At 41.6% G+C, this 20758-nt stretch overlaps 1 protein-coding gene across 4 annotated transcripts in view; it reads right to left on the bottom strand.

Moving 5' to 3' along the window:
• The window catches only part of evla (Enah/Vasp-like a), a 37332-nt gene that overhangs the window by 6491 nt on the left and 10083 nt on the right, over positions 1-20758 (bottom strand). For 2 of the 4 annotated variants that reach the window (XM_078276898.1, XM_078276897.1), the window contains exons 2-5: positions 8155-8323; positions 6932-7112; positions 2473-2530; positions 2104-2165 (exon numbers count right to left, since the gene is read on the bottom strand). In XM_078276898.1, coding sequence (XP_078133024.1) covers positions 2104-2165; positions 2473-2530; positions 6932-7112; positions 8155-8323 — 470 coding nt within the window. Of the gene's footprint in view, positions 1-307; positions 2078-2103; positions 2166-2472; positions 2531-6931; positions 7113-8154; positions 8324-20758 lie in introns of those variants that run through there. The other 2 variants (XM_078276899.1, XM_078276896.1) reach the window with 2 other exon arrangements.

Genomic DNA, 20758 nt, shown 5'->3' with positions numbered 1-20758 from the left:
TCAGAACAGTCACTGCCTGCAACCATGTGACAATAATGTGACTTTGATGACAAAATAAGGTGCAACAGATCTAAACAGACAACATAGTTGAAAACGCCTGTGTGGAGGTGGACTGTGGGTGTGTAGGGGCTTTAAGTGCAGATTTTTGTGTGTGCATATGACACATGCCTTTTTCGTGCTCTGGTGTAGCATTATGGGTAAGGTGCATTCACTAGAGTGAAAATACACACACACACACACACACACACACACACACACACACCCTACTGCTAGAGACTACCTTCTCCTCTCTCCTCCTCATACTTACTGCTGCTGACCATGGGGGACTGATGGGGGACGGGGGAGGGGGTCTTCTTGGGCGAGCCCCCGTCAGACATGGCAGTGTAAGAGGGGGGTGAGGAGGAGGAGGAGGTGGGGGGCTGGGCCTGCTGGTGGTACACCTGCTGCTGCTGTTGTTGCGGATGCAGTTGCTGCTGAGGGTGGAAGGTGGATGGGTACTGGGGCTGGTGGCTGGTGGCTGGGCCTTGGGCTGTCTGACCTATCAGAGGAGGCAAGGGGACGGCCTCGCAGTACTGTGGGGTGAGTGGCAGATGCTGAGAATGAGGAGAGTAGGAGCCATCTGGCTGGCCGTTGGAGTAAGGGTGGGGCTGGTGCTGGGGGTACTGGTGATGGCCCGACACGGTGTTTGGGTCAAGAGGTGGGGGCTTCATCCTAGTGCTTACGGGCGGTAGAGGGTGAGCCAACGGGAGGGTGGGCTGACCCTGCTTCACAGGCATGGCCATCATAACAGGAGGGGAGGCGGAAGGGGGCAACTGGGCATACATGTGCTGCAAATGGGAGGCGGACCAGGTGCCGTGTTTAGGGGGGAGCATGATGTCTTGTTGCTGCTGTTGTTGTTGAAAGTGTTGGTGGCGGGCTGCTGTGGGAGGAGACAGGGGGATCTGACGGACCTGTCGGCCCTGGGTGGTCACTCCTGCCTGGACTGGGGAAAAGGCTGAGGCGAGTGAGGTGGAGAGCTGGGAAGACAGCTGGGCCCTGTCCCTAGCAGCTCCCACCTCTTTCTCCTGAGAGGGAGAGGAGGTGGCGGAGGAGGGAGGAGAGGAGGAGGCCACGCGGGCGTAGGAGGGTGGCAGTGTGCTAGCTCTGTACTGTCTGTACTCAGGAGGAGTGTCTGGGTGGGTGGGAGGGGTGGACACTTTATATTGGAGAGTGGAAACGACTGTGACGGGCAGAGAGAGAAAGACAGAGAGGAGAGATAGAAGGAGGAGATGCAGACGAAGAGGAGGACGGAGGAGGGCAACAAACAAAGGAAAACAGAAAAGAGAAAAACGTGAGAAGAATGAAAAGCAACCAACTGAGCAACCAAGCAAGTAAAGATGAGAAAAATCAGGAGCAATCCAAAAAACAGAAGCCAATAGCAAATAAGAAATAATCAAAATATCATAAAAAGAACAAGCAGCAGAATGCAACATGACTGAGCCATGGTCAGAAAGCATATGGCATTTCCCCCCCCAACAGTAGCTGGAAGAAAGAGATGGCAGTAGAGCATGTTGCAGGGACAGGGGGGTAACTGATATCGCCACTGACAGCAGGAACAAAGGAGGATGTTTAAGTCTGAATGTGTATTTAAGGGGCAGACTTGAACATTTATATGTGTGCATGGATAAAAAAGCATAAGGGCATACAGACCGGGGAGTAGTGGTTGAAACTAAGGCGGGGACCACCAACACAAAGCACATTGGGAAAGCCAGTTTACCTCTAGGAACCTATTTTATCAGGGTCTGGAATCTCTGGTATTTAGTATTGATAAAACCACCTGTTTGCTTTGGGAAAGAAAAGTGTGCTAAGCCTGACTAAACACTGATAATTACTCTCGTTAAAAAAAAACATAAAGCAGAGCAAATATCAATTTGCTCCTCAGCAAGGATGTTTGTTGACAGCTGGAGTGTGCACTGAGGTTCTTTTTGTTGACAGTTTTTTCTAAAACGCTTGTGTAGCTAGGAGAATACGATATGCAGCCTTCAATTAATTTCAGTCTCCAGAGCAGCTTTGTGTGTGTGTGTGTTTATATAGCCGGGTGTGGGTGTGTTTGTTTAACCTTACCTGATCCTGACGTTCGTCGCTCCCTCTCCTTGTGCGCCTGCATCTGATGTTGCTCCATCATCCTATGAAGTGGAAGCATGTCACTGCTCTATAAACTGTTATTTCCAATCAATCTGTTTCAATAGATTAAGCCTGATTTGTAGTTGTGTGTAGTCACTGTCCTTAAATTAAGATCTTAAAAGGGTTTTCTAGGGATCATAGTTCCACAGAATTAGCTGCAAAGAGGACTATGACGCTTTGTTTTGTGTTTCCATCTAAAACGTCTTCTTCTATATGCTCAGAATTGTAATATTATATGTATAAATATTTGCTTTTCTGTGCAAAGACAGCTTCATTTATGCTCTTGTATACAGCGGTTAGAAACCTTACCTCCTCTGTGCCTCGCTTTCCTCTGAGGAAGGCCCATTTTGGCGCTGGACGATTGGACCTGAAAGACACAAAAGGGGGAGAAAAAGAATTAACCACATTAAAGCAAAAAGCCGTCGATCCACACATCAGCCATCATTGGTATTCCTAATTAAGTTAGGCTTCTTGTCCACAGCTCTCCGTTATGTGCAAACTTTCTTTACTTTTAAAGAATTTTAGTGCTGAAACTATTCTGTCAATTGACAGAAGATGTATTCATAACAACTTAGATAATCATTAATCTTCAGGTAATTTATTGAGCAAAAATGGCAAATGTAGGCTGGTCCAGCTCCCCAGGTTTCGATGGTGCGTGATTAACACCCAGCCGAGACCTGGTACCCTCACACCTCAACCTTCTTTCCCTTTAAACTTTCTTCCCTCCTTCTCTTCATTTCTTCTCTTTTTTTCCTCTGTCTAAACTTTTTGTATTTACTCTTTCCCCCTCCCCCTGGCTTCTTCCTGGTCTTTCTTTCTCTTCTCCCTATTATGCAACTTTTGTTTGTTACATACAGTATTTCACAGCATGAAAGTGCATTGGTAGCTTTGTTTTTTCACTCCACATTTTGTTTCTATTTTTCTCTATTATAGTCACTCTGTCCTATCCTGTTGAAATGTGTAGTTGTCCTGTGCCTCTCTTTCTGGGTTGTTTTCACCAAAGGATTCCGAACAGATCTAAACACATGTGTAACATCTTTCAGACTTTGTATATAATATGTGTGAGATCACTCAGGTAATTATGAGATGCATTTCCATCTGTAAGCCCTCAAAATTACAATAATTTTAAATAAAATAATCCTAGTAGGGAGAGCAGGAAGAGAAGCTGTGTTTACTGAATAAACAGACCACAGCAGGCCTCATGTGAGAAACTGTGACTTTGCCCCGGAGAGCTAACAAGCTGTTTATAATGTAATTTGCTCAATATGTTGCCAGCCACAGGAATTTCAACTGTAAACCACAGCAGGGAAGAGTCTAAGAGAGTGGAATAGACAGAAATATCACAGAGAAATATCATGCACATATGAAACCAAACACATATAGGGAACAAAAACACATGGGATTGGCTAGCAATACAATTGTGTCAACAAAAGATAACTTATCAGCTTTTAGGTCACTATGCCAACATTGTTTAAAGACAGTACCATTTTATCAGCTGCATGACCATATCAGTTTATCACTTTGCTTGTTGACACCCCCCCCCCCATCGGGCTATTAATGGGGAGCATCAGGGAGAGCACTTATCACATATCACCAGAATACCAGTCATTAAACTTCAACGCCAGCCCTGACATCAAGAACACCCACAAGTGATATTTCCGTTCGCTGTGTCTGGAGCATGGGGGGGGTGGCGGGCGGGGTGACGGGGGCAGTCAATATGAGGCAAAGCTGGTGCTTCGAACTGCAGTTTGAAAAGCACAATGTGGAACACAGCGAGGGTTTAAATGGAATTGTTGGACTCTTTTTGTACCAAATGTAATGTACACTTTTCATTTGACTGTTGTATTTTTGGATTCATTTCAAATTTCTTTTGACTGTCAGATAGAGCACTACAAGAGCTTTCCATTCATGTATTATAAAGGTTTTGGGCTAAAGTGTGACCTCCAACCTTTTAAATTTATTATCTTTACTATCAAACTTCAATCAATAAGATCAATCAATCAACCAACCACACTTTATTTAATGGCACTTTTTAATGCAGGTTAGTGTGATTAAAGGTGCTTTACAGGCAACTGACAAGCTAATAACAAGACAGTACAAAATATTGTCCTCAGGCAGTAACAAACTAAACGTGCTAAATGCAGGTATCACCTCCATTCATTCTGCCACAGCTAAACTGGTTAGTGGTTTTCTTTTGTTGTGCTACTATAATGAGAAGCACAGAAAAAAAAGAAGTGACGCCTGGAAGATGTCTTGTTTCCCTCACTCCTTGACACTCCCTTGAACTCTGCTTGTTAGCTCATGGTAATTATGTGCTCTGCTGGCAAAGATGAACATTAAATTCAGCAAATATTCAGATGGTTAAAAAGCAAAGAAACTCCTCTCTGCAACAAGATGGTACACTGAATTATTAATGGTTTGCTTTGATCAGTCTTAGTTACGCAATTTTAGAATAGCAATCCTGATCTTGAATGAGCTTTCAGACCACAATTAAAGCTACAAGGGAGTTGATATAAGTGCTCTCTGGCACCTTGCTGCAGGCAAGCAGGCCTTGTAAATACAGGCTGTTTGTTTAGGTATCAGCATGACATTGTTTTTGCACCTACAAAAATATTTGTTGCAGGAACAGAAACCTCCAAGAAATGATTCAAGAACAGAAATACAAATACAGCAAAAACATTATGTGCTGCACGCACCTGCCGACTCTCTGGTCCATCCGTCAACAACAGTCTGTTTTTCTGTAGGTGAGACTTCAGGGATGTACTCAATTAACACTTCACAACCTTTGTGCTGATATAGATGTGAAGGAGATAATGATCACCCCGTGTTGTGTGTTGTGCATGTATCCATGCATATGTGTGTTTCTACTGCTGATGTGGTGTATGGTATATGGCACTGGCTGTTGCTATGGGACAGGAAGAACAGGAAACCCATAGGAAGATAGGGCCTGATCAGACTTGCATTTTAAAAGCATTTTATGGGAGCTCAGGAGACAAGTGTATGTATGTGTGAGTTGTCTTAATGTGATCAAAGAAAATTCAATTATTCGTCAGATAAATGTAGAGGAGTAAAAAGTATACTAATTTTAGCTGAGATGAAGTAAGTAGCATAAAATGGAAATACCCAAGGAAAATACATGTGCCTCAAAATTGCACTTAAGTAAATGTACTTAGCTACTTTACACCGCTGTAAGCTACACAATGTACACACAAACAAAAATCTCTTCTTCATGGTGAGAAAATAGCTGATGCTCAACTTCTATTACCATGGAAAACATGCATGGCTCGTGGACATATTTCTCTACAGCACGATACTTACGGAGGATGATGATGGCTGAAGAAAACCTTCTGAGGACACCAGGTGAAATCTCTGGAGTCAACATGATTTTTCCACAGCCTACTCAGTACTATACGATACCTTCTATGTAACTATGCTACTTTTTTCAGCAAGAAACTTAAGTCAATAATTTTGCCCTGCATGACGAGGCCTATAATCCCACATCCAAATGCACCCAAAAAAATAGGAGGGCTACCATGTGAGCACGGTAGGGTACGACATTGAGGCTCCATATGGGATATTTTAGCCACCAATAGGATAGTCACAAGGATGGGATGGTATGACACCGCAGTTAAACACAGATATTCTCTCTCAATGTCTTCACACACACACACACACACACACACACACACACACACACACACACACACACACTATAAGTAGCCTAGCTCGTAACCAGAGCTAGTCAGATGCTATTCAGTAAACCAAGTGTAGGCGTGAGTCTGGCTTCAAATACAGTTCAGGGTTCCAACTGAATTTATTTACTGTCCATGTATAAAAGCCCTAAACAACTACAAGTCTGCTAATTTAACTATATGTCTCTAATTATGCTGCATTTTGTACTCATGTTTCATTTTGAAAATCACTGAGAATAAATGCGTTGCAATGAAAATGAAAAAAAAACAAAAAAAATTATCTTTAAATGAGGACACATTTGTGTCAGCAACCAACCAGCCCCTGATAGTGTTGTTATTGTTTGGTTGAGTGTGCACAGGGTCGTTGCAGTACATGGTAATAACCAGCAGAGGGTAGTACAGCTTAGTTAAGAAGTTCTACTTCATAGGGTTTGAACATTGCAGTGTATTGATTGAACATGGACACACACACACATACATACACACATATATATATATATATATATATATATATATATATATATATATATATATATATATATATATATATATATATAAATAAACACACACACACACACACACATACATATACACATATATCAATAATTAAGATTATTGTGCCATTTTAAAGGTATTTAAATGTATTGCTAAAATATTGTCTTCTCAACATGCTGTCTGTATACAATGCCAGTCAAAACAAACTGAAAACATTCAAAAGTATGTGGATTATTTCATTGTGGTCACCTGACATTCTTTGGAGAGCAAAAATAGATTTAAACTGTTCACAGATGACGGTTTAAGTCAGGCAGTCGTAATTTGAACCAAAACGTTCCATTAGCAGGTTTCCAACAACAGTTTAGCATTCAAAAACTTCAATCTCTCACTGCTCTACTGAGATGAGACGTTTCATTTGAAAATTTCTCGGAAAGACCTCACTGCCTGCCAGGAAGTCAAATACGAATGTGGACCTCGTAATAAAAAAAGTAACTGTATAATGGGATATATTAAATAGTGGTCAAAAGTGTGCATTAAAATACCGAAACGATTCATTTAAACCATATATCATGACTCCTTACCTCCATTGTCAGGTGAGCTGAGGATGTTGAGGGCGAACAGCATGGCGTTGGAGAAGGTGGTGGCCTCTTCCTTACTGGCAAAGTTCAGCCCATAAACCTGGCGGGCGTCACGCCACTGATGGAAGGTCGGGGTCGCCTGATTGTATTTCAGGCCCTTCACTATGGAGTAGTTGATCACAACCTTCAAAAGGGGAAGGAAAATTAAGCTGTGAATTTAAATGTAGATTTGATAATGTGCAACTGGCTGGTCACTCGTAAGGGAAGACATGTTGTTGACAACTGAGCAGGTATTTCACTCAATGTACTTCAACAGTTGGTGTTGACGGAGTGGAAGTAGATTCTTACCAATAGTCTCCCACACATTTTACCAGCTGTTTGGAGATGTATTACCAGTGTCCCCTTTGCTCCACTCCACTCTATGACTGTCCAACCTACCAAATGTACCTCAAATGTATCCTCAAATGTTTAATGAGGATAAATACTGTAATAATGTTGTAATACTGTAATACTGTTCAAAACAGTATTATGTATCCATTTTTACAATTACATTTAAAAAAAAATGGCAGAAATAATAAAATGAGAATGCAGATACAGGAGGTTGTCTTTTGCAGCAATTGCCAACTTTTTTTTATAATTTGTTTGGGCATTTTAGACCTTCATTACATAGGAAAGGAAAGGGGGAGAGGCCGGGGGAATGACATGCAGCAAAGGGTCGCAGGTGGTTATAGAACCCGCAGTCACCGCGGCAAGGACTAAGCCTCTGTACATGGGGCCCACGTGAGCTCCCCAGGCACCCTAGAGAAACAAAACTTTTGAAGAAACAAATTTTGGCACTGACAAATTCCTAAAAAGGCATGAATTGTAATACAACCTCAAAAGATGTATTTTGAATAAGGGCACATTGGTTAATGTTTCTCAAATGAAAAAACTTGTGAAAACTCTCACACTTTTTGCTATTGCTAATGACGAATTTCTGTCATATCAGAGTTATCATGATTAAGAGTTTTCAACTTCCAGGTAGTAAATACGAACAATCTTTCTGAAAGATCCGTATATATCTAACTTGGCACTTGCTAATATGGAAGTGCATGAAAACAACAAATACGGACGCCTTACACCAGCCATTGTTTAATGTAATTAAACCTAAATTTAATGGAGCTCCAAAGTCAATGAATCAGAAATGTCCTCTCATGTGATGTTGATTATTTTTCTGCCTCTCTCACCTGCTGGTCCTGCAGTTTGACGCCCACCACTCTGAAGGTGTTGTTGGCAGTGTTGTGGTAGATGTTGATGCGGCTGAAGCCCTGCTGCCCAGGCTTGATGGGCACCCACTTCTTACTGGCATCGTCGTAGACCATAACTGAGGCCCGCGCCTGGCAGATACTCTGTTCACTGATGGAAGAGAGAGAGGACATAAGAAGAGTCCAGTTAATTATTGGAACATTGTTCTGTTGACTGTGGAGAGACATACAGAGATCCAGTTAATTTATTTCCCCATAGACGGTTCTTTTGACGGTCTCTCAAAAAAAGCTGAAACTTGTTATTTGGATTCTTTGTCCAATTTCTAAAATAAGTTGAAGCAATGAAAGAACAGAAAACAACTGGAATGTGGGCAGGATTCAGTTCTCAATATTCAGTAGTAAATAATATTAGATTATAGAGATGCTTCACTGCACTGTTAATTCTCATACTGTTACTGTTGACCTGAATAGCGTAAATATGATGGTGGTCAAGTGAAACCAATGAAACTTAGTTACTGTAATCATCTGGTTAGCTGAGGGGTCAGTGGGGAGCCACACCTTTCTGCAGTTACCACATTGGAAATAACACACTGCCACTGTACATATCTGACAGTTTGTGTGTGCTGAGGGGAGGGTGGGTTGCCATTTTTAAAAGCTATACACAAAACCTCAACCTAAAACCAAACCCTGGAAAATTCCCCTTTCCCTCCTGGCCTTTACTGTGTTGTGGCGGTGGTGGCACCATTACAGAATGTGAAGAAATGTTCGCCCAAGAAATGGCATCACTTGGTGTGCGTGATGTGTTGGGTAATAATACAGTGTGTTCAAAACGCGCGTGTTTGATCAGCAAGTGTATCGCCAGCTGGAGACTCATTTGGTAAAAAGCAAATGAAAAGTTGCACAGAAGCACGCAGCTTGAGGACGCATAAAATAATCATGTTCACAAGCACGGAGCTGAAAGCGAATTCATTCACTAAAAAGACACGTGGCCATTGACTTATGTGGCTTAGACAAATCACAAATCACATCTTGAGTTTATAAAATAAAGAGCCATGTGTGTTATGTGTGACTTCTGTTGTGACCTTATAGCACCATACGTGCCTGAAGGTGGAAACACAACAGCAGGTGGAGAGGTGATGTGGACCAATAGAGGTGAGGTAAACTCATAGAGCCTGTGTCTAATGGCGTTTTTCCATTACATGGTACCTGCTCGACTCGCCTCGACTCGACTCGCCTCGCCTCGACTCTACACACTGTGCGTCCGTTTTCCATTGCAGATTTTAGTACCGCCTCAGCGTGGCTGGTCGTCTTATATGCTGGCTCGACACACACACCAGCGCACAAGTATAAACATCAGGCCACTTGAGCTTGTTTTACAGTTCTGCGGAGGCTCCACGCAGAGCTTTTGCCGTAGCCTATGTAAGTGGCCTGATGTTTATACTTGTGCGTCGAGCCGGCATGTGTGTGTACGTAGGCTATGGTGAAAGCTCTGCCTGGAGCCTCCACAGAACTGTAAAACAAGTGGCGCTGCAGTAAACTGCCGTGACCTAACGCGACACACACACAGAACGTCTAAGGTGTGTTGTTGTTGCCACAGCCAGAAGACACATTTTGTTTCAAATGAAGCTGGAGGCAGAAAAAAAAAAACACAGCTGGCTGAGCTATTTAAAAATGGCGAGTTTGTTCAGGACACCCCCGTCTGTCGCTTTCACGTCACCTTTTGGTATCGGCTCAGCTTGCTTGGAACCTCGACGGAGGTGGTACTAAAAAAAGTACCTGTTAGCAGGGACCAGGGACTTTTTTTCGTAATGGAAAACCAAAAAAGGCGAGTAGAGTCGAGGCGAGTCGAGCAGGTACCATGTAATGGAAAAGCGCCATTAGTGACAAAACACTTCTCTAGTTTTCACTTTCAACACCTCAGGGACCGACTCTCCAGCAGTCTCAGATTCACATTAGCGGTATGAAGGTGTGAGGGCCAAGAAAAGCAAGCTAAAGAACATTGTTGATGTGCTCACTGACTGTCAAGGTATTCCAGAGCCTTAATCTCTGCAATAGTTTATACAAAATGACATGACAAAATTCAGTCACTGCAGAAGCAAAAGGAAATGCTATCAGGTGGGAAAAGTATATACAAGTGTGGAACTTGAAATTTACCAGGGCTGCAAATTACTTTCATTATCTGTAGATTATTTTCTTGATTCACCAATGAATCGTTTGATCTATGAAATGCTAGAAAGTAGAGAAAAACACACATCACATTTCTTAATTTGTCCGGCGACCAACACTTGAAAAACCCAAGATATTTAATTTACTACATATATCTAATGTGCATATAGCTAATGTAATAGCTTTATTTCCCTTCGATTGATAAATTGACTAATTGTTGCAGCTTTAAAATTTACAATTTCATGTGACCTTTTACAGTTTTCTCGTTATTTGATATATTTTCAATAAGGCAAAGGTATGGAGTGCACAAGACTGTGCCTTGTAGTCAAATCTTAAAACCATTGTTACATCGAATTTGACTAAACAAAAACATTTGAGACTTTGGAATGATACACTGGAGATATGCCTGACCCCGTTAGAGAGGTTTCTCAGCAGCACAACACTGTATAAGTTATGAGGGGATGAAAAAAGCCAGAAATGGTGACAAGAACCAAATTGTTGATTAATTGTTCTATTACCTTGACTACTGAATAGAGAGCCAGAAGTGAATGGGATTATACCGTGTAATGTTCTACCCCAAGCAATTTAGTACATTAACAATAAAAATGGTATAAATAATAAAATGAGGAAGGAGATATGAGGTTTAAAGCGGTTGAGGTTTTTTTGCAGCAATTATCAGGGGCTGGGACTTGTTTCCAAGGCCCAGAGGACGGGAGTTACATTCAAATGTCAACATGTGACCCCCCCCTGCTCCTCTGACGTTTCCTTCGAGCTGCTGCTCTGCAGGAGGAAGACACCGTGACACCCCCCCCCCACGGACTACTCTAACACATGGTTGCAATCACCTGCTCTCCAGTTCCCTTGCGGTCATCTGGATGGCTTCAAATAACTCAGAAGTGATGACATAGCGGTGTTTCTATTGGCTTTACGCAAACCCTGCATACCTGATATATTTACTCTATAAATAATAAAGTGTATTTTTCATGAATTCCACTAAAATGTACAGTAAGTAAGTAATTCAGGATAAAACACGTTACATGCTCTCAAAATAATTTAACAGTTCAAAGGCTCGATATCAACGTGCTTTCATTTCCATTTTTTCCTTTTATCTAAAATTCTTTTCATCATAACAATCTTAGAGTTAAATAATCTGTTTGATGACTGACATAAAGACGTTTATTTCCATGCAGCAATATCAGAAAGTCTGAGAATAAACTGCACAGCAAACGTCATGTCGTTCCTCAGGGAGAAGCCTTTAAAGCTCACTTGACAGATGGAACAACTCCCACGATTAAAACCAACCTCCCTCTGTCAAACATCCATCATTCCCCACTGCACAACTGTTGTCGAGTTAACCAGCAGCATTCTCTTATCAAAGCTATCACAACACAATTTATTCATGACAATGACTCAAGCACAGAGACATTTTGTAGACTGTTAAATGCAGTAAGTCAGTAAGACAACAGTGAGACTAGATGTAGATGCTGATGGTTATACAATACATATCCTCCATCCAGGTCAAACAGGAACTTCAAAATCAAACAGGAAACATTTGTCTTTTACACAAGCCGATATAAACACAAAGTTCCTCAAATACATTCAAATATAGCACAGAATCTGATCTCAACAATTCACTCCGGATAAAATCAAAAATCCTGCTTGACAGCCCTGACACAGATGCAAATATTCATCCTTAAACTTATGCAAATGTCATCCTATATATCAAGATTAAGAAAAACAAGTAAACCAAATAATCATTATCACTAAGAAGGCGGGCTGTATATAGCAATCTAAAAGGTTCACTGCCTCGACATTTAAGGAGAACCTCCCATTCTGAATGCAAAACCATACGCAATAACTACAGACATCATGTTTCCTACATCTCTAAATAAGTTTAACAGACTCTCTAATCACATAAGTGACACTTCTCTCCACTTCAGAGACCCGACGGACCACCAGAGGCTCACTGGGAAAAGACAGGGAGGGGAGGAGGGAGGTGGCTGCCTCTATGTGTTGGATCTTCTTACAAAAACAGGCCCTATTTCTGGAGCAGTTTGGGCCAGAGGGATGGAGTGCATCCAGCTTGAAGCTGAGGGTTTTTAGTTCTCTGCAAGCAGTCAGAAATAAAACGGGCGTCTCGTCTATTTCTCCTTTGCATACAGTATGTTTCTCAATCAACACATCATGGGATGTAGAGTGGGGTGTATGTGGCTGAGATAATTGCTCTCCATTAGTTCTTTTGGTTGCATTAACTAAAGCGCTAAGCTAGATCTTCACAGAGCAGCTCCGCTAATTCCTCACCACTTATGACAGTGTGCTAAATGCTTCTGTGCGTCGAGTTACTGAGGGTGGCGGACTCTCTCTAGGTCACACGACAAATAGGAGACAAAGCACAATAGGGCACATGATAGCTGCTTAACATCACAGCTGCTCCGACCGACTAAAGGAAAAAGAAAATCCATATCAAGGCCGATTTAGCTCAAACGCTTGATACTTGACTGATTTTCAGGCGTAAAAAGGGTGACTGAGTAGAGAGAAGACAGAGATAGTAGAGCAGAAGGGATCGCAGGCAATAATCTGAAAAAGGTCAGCTCTTGCTGAAAATCACAATCAGTGACATTAAAATAACATGATGAATCAAACTGATGTTTAGAGCAGGAATGTACATAACAGGAAGAACTGAAGGCCAACTTAAAAGGACAACAAAACATTTGTTTAGAATATATGAATTACAAAGAAGACACCTTTATCAGTGATACATTTGAAGGGGCTGCACTCGAAATGCTGGAAAAAAGTGGGCTGGGATTACCGCCATATGGCTCTCACAGACCATTCCCCAATTCGTGAAATACCAACGTTTTGTCAAGGCCACATGCACTTACTAAAGGTTCATCACTAGATGTGACATCTACACATACATAGTCATGTGAACTACTGTTAATATAAAAAATATTGATTAAGTTGTTTCACTCAGGTGTAGAGAGCTTGGATGAACCACAGCTGATAATTTCTCTCTTCAGGCCACTCCAATCCTCTGAAGGTTTAGGCCTGCTGGTATTTTCCCTCTTGTGTATTCTATAGACTACATCTTTAAAAATGCATTAGCACTTCTCCACCACCAGCTCATGAATAAAAAAAGAAATACTGTATGTTTCTTACACCACACTGACAGGCTAATGAGAGCACAAATATATAAAAAAAGCTATTAGCTGACAATATATTTGTATTGTACTGGAGAAAACACATGTATTCTAAAATTAAAGTACTAGTCTAGTTCTGAATAAATATCCTCTTGACCTGATTTGGTCAACAGCTCCTGTCTGAGCATTCCACCTTAGTTTTGCTGGACTAAGCAGATTTCTCAGCTGAATAATTGTCACCTCAAAAGGAAGCCTGAGAGGGTTGAGAAGAAAAAACGAGTACAGAAAGAGAAAGAGATGAAAAGACGACAGAGAGAAAAACAAGAGCAGAGAGGATATGAAGGCTTCTGCCACACTGAGCGCTTCCCCATGTCAAATAAGCCTCATAGGCGAGTGGTGAAAAGGAGGCCACATTCCCAGGCTTTTGAATTAAGCAAAGCACTTCCATGCACACATGGTAAGACATATGTGTCCTCACTCACCCCCGCTCCTTCACACAAATCCTACACACACACACACACACACACACACACACACACACACACACACACACACACACACACACACACACACACACACACACACACACACACACACACACGGTTGTGTGTTTTCAGTCCATTAGCAGACATCTCGGTGCTGGAAGAAATTATGCCTGAACCTGTATACATGATGGGTTGAGTGCACATATTTAGGAACAGTAGTTTCATGGTTCTGTGAGATTTGTCAGCTTCATGATTAAATCACTGGACGTATTTAGGCTGGGGAAGTGTGTCCTCGGCATACTGAGAGAGTGGGTTGGGGATGTTGGGGTGTATGTGGCGTTCTCTCTGGGTATAGCACCCGAGGGCAGAGCTGCTGTTATCATGGCAATTAGCTTTTGTTGCTGGGGTAATTGTTTCATCCTGCTGGCTCACAGTGGAAGGCACCCGAACAGACCCGAAAAATGATGAGTCATTCAACACGTCCCTGCACGGCCAGCTCATGACAGCAGTTTAGATTTGTCGGGCCTTTGTTAACGTGATGAAAACTAAATGTTAAAAACACTACCAACGCCTACCAAAGCTGTAGAGAAGTGTGCCGTCAGCAAACGTCTATACGTGTTGAACCACCAACACCAACCACCGCTTTCCTGAGTTCCTTTGGCACTGGATCAGAGTAGGAAAATGTAAAAAAAAAATCCTCCCAAAACCAAAACAGAAACAAACATTTTCGCTTTAAAGAATATACCATTAGAGGCATCCCTTGTATATAAGTCTTGTTAAATATCAGGGGAATCAGGGAGTCCTGGCACACACCCTGTAAACCGTCTTCTTCATCGCCTCCTTTGTGCCTGTCTTTCATGTCTCAACTAGCTAATACAATTAAAACTGATGCTAAAATAATGAGAGGAGACCTGTAAGTTTGATGAACGCAAAGAGAAAAATCTAATTAATTTCCCAACTGTCAGATGTACAGACAAAGTAAAGAATTACCCCCTTATTTGCTGCATCATAGAGGTGCAGCAGTCGATCTGCACAGCTGGTGACAACTTCACATATCCAATTAATCAATTAATTTCATGCCGATTAACTCGCTTAAAAAAATCATAATGTCCTGTAAACCAGCTGAGAGAGGAAGCATCCAGAGAGGCTTCCTGTGCAGCAGGAGTGATAATTACACTGTTTTATGCATCCCTGGTCGGTACTGTAGATAATAGAGACATGCAGTCAGTGTCAGGGAGGATTTATGTAACTCAATCTGAGGTTTGGTAAACAAACAATGGCAATGTTTATCTCAGCAGAGCAATATGCTACCATATCTGAAATCTGTCTGTCTGTAGAGCAGGGAGACTACAAACAGTATATAATAGGCATGTTCTAAGTTATCCGTCCAGTTTGGGTTTATCCTGGACACAAGGGGAGATGTAAACAGGTCCAATAACCTTGCAGACTACTGTGAAACGAAAAGGGCAAACAGAGACTCAAGTTGTACCTCAACTGAAAGCCTCAGCTTGCTGAGACTGAGGCCTCTATGATGTCCTCCTGCCTATCTTTTAAAAAAAACAAAACAGGAACAGAAATACATAATTATCCACCCACAAACAGTATATTATGGTACCCATACCGTACGTACACCCAAAATAACTGATATTTTTTATTAAAGGGCCAGCTTAGGGCAATATAACAGTCTCTCTCTCTCTCTCTCTCTCTCTCTCTCTCTCTCTCTCTCTCTCTCTCATCACAATTAACCTAACCCTAACTTAAACTTAAATCCAACTTTCAACATTCAAATAGACCTCTGATGAAAACGTCCTCACAATGCACAAATGTCCTCATTACGATCGTTTAAAATATAAATTGGTCCTCATAAAGATAGCAATACCCCCCTCCTCCACACACACACAAACACACACAGATTGATTGCTGTGTATGGATTTGGTTAGTTATCTGTTATTATTCCGTCACCATGAGGATTATAGCCTCCAGGGTTCACCGGGCTTTTTAGGGCAAAGCCGTCACCTGTGTATAGTATAGGTGGGGTGTGTACATTTACCGTATGGATGCATGTGTGCGTGGGTGCTGGGGTCCAGCTGACTGAGGGAAGAGGTCTGTCTGACTGCCTGGATTAGAGACAAAGCCTGGCAGGCTGATCATTACCTCACTGCAGTCTTAAATCTAAATTAACCAAGACTTAACTCTAGTACAAGACCTCTAATCTGCTCCATGGGGAAAGTACTGTTCACAGGCACACGGAGGGAAGGAAGCCTGCGGGAACTAAAAACAGCACAAGCCAACTTTATTGCTGAGAAACAGTGTGAGGCCGGGTCATTTGTAAGTGAGCAAACTAAGCACAGTTGGCTTGTTTGGAAGAAACAGTGAGAAAAGTGATAGATGCCAGATTTCAAGGGTTGCAGTAATGAGATGTAAACATGCTAATAAACAACGGTATATGGAACACAATAATTAAAACTAAAGAAGAGTCACATACAGGCATATAGAGTTATTATTAAAGTCCCGTTACCCCTGCCATTTTGCCAAGCATGTAAAACTAAATTCTTAACATTTACTCAGTTTCATTGTTTTTTGTTTGTTTGATTGTGTCGTCGATCCACCACTTTGGTCCAGACTGAACTATGTAAACAACTATAAAACGGACTGCCATGAAATTTGGTACAGACATCAATCTTCCCCTCAGGATGAATTGTAATTACTCTGGTGATCCTGGTGAAAGTTTTCTCTAGAGCCATCATCAGGTAAAAATTCCTATCAGTCTCAGCTGTTCTTTGCTAAAAAGCAGATATTAGTGAGCTAACACGCTAAAGATGGTAAACATGGTAAACATTATACCTGCTAATCATCATCATGTTAGCACTGTGAGAATGTTGCCAAGCCTTTATGCTATGCTGGCTTCTGCTACATATTTACGGTACAGATATGAGAGTGATATGGATTGTCATCTAACGCTCAAGAAAGCGAATAAGCACATTTACCAAAATGGCAAACTATTCCTTTAAGTTTTGTTCTTTAAAAAAAAATGTCAACCTAAAAAACTAAATCTACTTGCATGCTAAATACAGCAATATCTCACACTGCAGGTTTTCAACACTCAGAGGCTGCAACAAAGACCTATTTTTCTTTCATACAGGGCCAAATTCAAGTATGGATATGCATGAGACTCTCAATGTGGTGGTGCTTTCATAGTAATCATGATTAAGACCGCAATAGTGAGGATTCAGAGACTTTAAAACTAAGCTTTAACAGCATAAAAATATCTCCATCTCCTCCAATAATGCATCACAGTTCCGCTAACAAGACTATTAAATACTGGCACAGTAGTTCAGAGACTCATAATCTATGCACTGTCATCCGTGCTTTAACATCCCTGTTCCATCACGTTGTCCCAATTGTGATAACTGTGTGGTGTGTGTGTTTATCTTAACACCTGCCCCAATGACACACAAAGTATTGTGTAATACTGCAGAAAGCGCTACAATTAAGCTCAAAATGGAAGGGAGAGAGGGAGAGAGAGAGAGAGAGAGAGAGAGAGAGAGAGAGAGAACGAACCACTGTCTTAATGGCATTAATACAAAACGCATTAATGTGCTTATGTTCTTAGCTAAATGTCCCAGTTGTGTGCAAAAAGTGTATGATGTATAGATGTATCAGTTTGCAGTGCTGCTACTTTTAATTCACACACACAACACAGTGGCAGACAATGCATGACCTATATTCTGCATTTTCTGAGTGATACACATGTATTACAATATACAGAAATACATGTTAGTGCCTCTGATTACAGGCGTGCTGGCAGAAAAACAGTTCAATTCATTCAACAAGGCAACGCAAAACCTGAAAAATGGTCAGCCACATCCATGTTAACTTATTACACTAAATATTTACTTACTGTAATACTATATGTAGTGTACATTTACTTAATATTGTCATTCTGTTTCTACATATTGCATTTCTATTACTGCGATTTCTGTCCACTCAGGATTAGGATTAGGAGATATGGATAACAGCCTGTATCACAGTGTGTGCAGTTTGTTTTTAATATTATCGTGATCTAGTAAATATTCAGAAAAATCCATTGAAAAGAGGTTGATAGACAGGAATGTCTGTTTTTTTGTCTAATCCAGTGAACTACATACCTGACAAATGAGAAACTTCATTACATTGATTCCAAAATGTTGTAGAAATGACACCTGTCTGCCAATTCTGGCGAGGTTTTTTGTGTAGTTTTTCCTAATCCACATTAAGAGTCTATAGATATATACATACTTTACACTCCTCTTAAAAATTGTGATTTGGCTCTGTATAAATGAAATTGACAATGATTCGTTCAAACATCTATGTTAAATAAATATAGTGCGATTTTCTTTTTGTATCTGACTATCGCAGCTCTCAGTAAAGCAAAGTCATGGTCCTGCTACCATCAGGTTCTGATGTCCCACATAGTGAAAGGTTCAGGTCAGTTTTAAGCAGCAGCTGCACATACTGTACACATAAAACCTCATTGTCTTTATTTGTAATCCCCCCTTCCTCTCCCTCATGATAACAAGACAGCCAACAAGGCTGTTTGATCCTACACTTCTCATTTGGGACAGCAGCAGCAGCAACCAAACCTCCCTCCCCTCTCTCCATCTCTTCTCCATATCATCCATCCTGCCAGCAGAAGAGAGAGAGAGAGAGAGAGAGAGAGAGAGAGAGCGAGAGAGAGAGAGAGAGCGAGAGCGAGAGCGAGAGAGAGCGAGAGCGAGAGAGAGAGAGAAGGGCATTGGCCCGAAAGACTGCCATTTTAGCCAGAAGCCATGCTGTCTTCAATGCTTGTGTGAATTAAACATGTATGGAGCGCTTACAGAGCCCTGCTATTCAGAGATGCTCTATGTGATGCTGCCGAGTGTTTAGAATAAAGAAGCTGCTTGGTGTTCACACAGTAGGCTGCATCCCTCTGGCAGCATCTCTGGCTTTGACTGAAAAGATGCGACCAGGCGGGAGGAAGAAAAGGAAAAAGAGGATCATGAAAACAGATCACAACTTCTGACACTCTTATACACACTTATACAACAAGGAGTTAAATGTCAGTTTTGTGGCAAGAAAATTATCCATGCACACAATAACTAATCCAAAATAACCTAAATTCTGCGTCTAAACGACATTTGTTGTGGTCAGATTAAGATTAGAGATTAGTATTTTGGCTCTGATTAAAATACAACAGGGAAATATTTTCCCCGTCCCTGCTGCTGGCATTTCACAACACTTTCTTCACACACAATGATTGAACCTCATTGACCAAATTAACAGACGTGCGCATACTCTGAATCACAACTCACTCTATTTCAATCACCACAAATGTTTCCATCTCTCTTTTCTTTCAGTTTTGTTTTCTTGCTGCACGCACACACACACACACACACACACACACACACACACACACACACACACACACACACACACACACACACACACACACACACACACAGTCAGTACAAACCTGGCAGAGATGTGGCTGTAAAACAACCCTGAGTCACTGACACTCTGAGGGAGGCAGTAACGAAGCACTTGGAGCCGATGTATGTCCATTTTGGTAAACAGGAAAACAACAGCAGTAGCGGTCTGTCTATGACACAAACTCCCTCTTGTGCTGCTCCATTACCTTAAGTTATAACTCATTAAAAGCAGTTAAACCTCCTGATGAGAGTCTGCCACATAAATTTCAAACAGGAGCAATTGCTGCACAAACAAAACAAAAAACATCCAGTTAAAAATGGAATGAGATTAAAAACGTCCCTCAGGTCTGAGTTCTTGTACTGCTACAGTCGCTATGATCCATCCAGCAACAAAGAGATGACTGACGGACAGACTGGCAGGGATGAAGTCATTGAACAGCCTGTTGTCTGACAGATGAGTGTGTGTGTGTGTGTGTGTGTGTGTGTGTGTGTGTGTGTGAGAATGAACCTCTGTGCTATTGTCATACTGTTAACCCAAGGGAGATTACCTCATATCCGTCTCAACCAGCTTCTACCCCCATCCACACACACTGTTTAGTGAGTGTGTGTTTGTGTGTGTGTGTGTGTGTGTGTGTGTGTGTGTGTGTGGGGGGTGTTGGGGTTTGCTCCTGTTACCCCCCCCCTCCCTCAACTCCTGCCTACTGTTGCCATAGCCACCCAGTATTAAGCCCAGCCTGTAAGAACTACCAGTGGTCCATACTGTGGCCAGCTCCTATTGATTAGGATGCCCTTTACCTCAGAGGACACATGTAGCGGGTGAATACACATCAACATGTACAACACATATTAACTGGAAGAGTATACATGATAAATTTCCGTTAACATGCACTAAGTAATTGACTAACGGCAACATTTAATCAGAATTTGATGCACAGGAGAGACATTTTGGAAGTCATCAGCTTTATCGTTGACTGCAGGGACTTTGTCCAGACTGTAGACCAGATTAGTTAAAACTAGAGTTTATCTTTAGCCATGCTAGCGCCGCGGGTCTTCGGTCAGTCAGTCTATCACTTTGGTCCACACTAAAATCTCTCTAACTATTGGATGGATGAAATTATGCCATGAAACGTACATATGTAGGGTTCCCAGATGATGTATCGTACTGATCCCCTGACTTTTCCTCTAGCGCCACCATGAGGTTAAAATGTGTGGCTTTGAGGGAAATCCAGTATCGATCTGGTTATGACCAAAAACATTACAATACATGGAGTACTGGAAAAAATAAAAATCTAGTAGTGACTACTACTACTACTACTAGTCTTCCTCAGGCAATGATGAACCATGAAAC

The sequence above is a fragment of the Sander vitreus genome, chromosome 20 (assembly GCF_031162955.1).
Source record: "Sander vitreus isolate 19-12246 chromosome 20, sanVit1, whole genome shotgun sequence".
In the NCBI taxonomy this organism is placed as follows: Eukaryota; Metazoa; Chordata; class Actinopteri; order Perciformes; family Percidae; genus Sander; species Sander vitreus.
The sequence above is the reverse complement of the archived record's forward strand: the minus strand, read 5'-3'. Positions and strand labels throughout refer to the sequence as shown.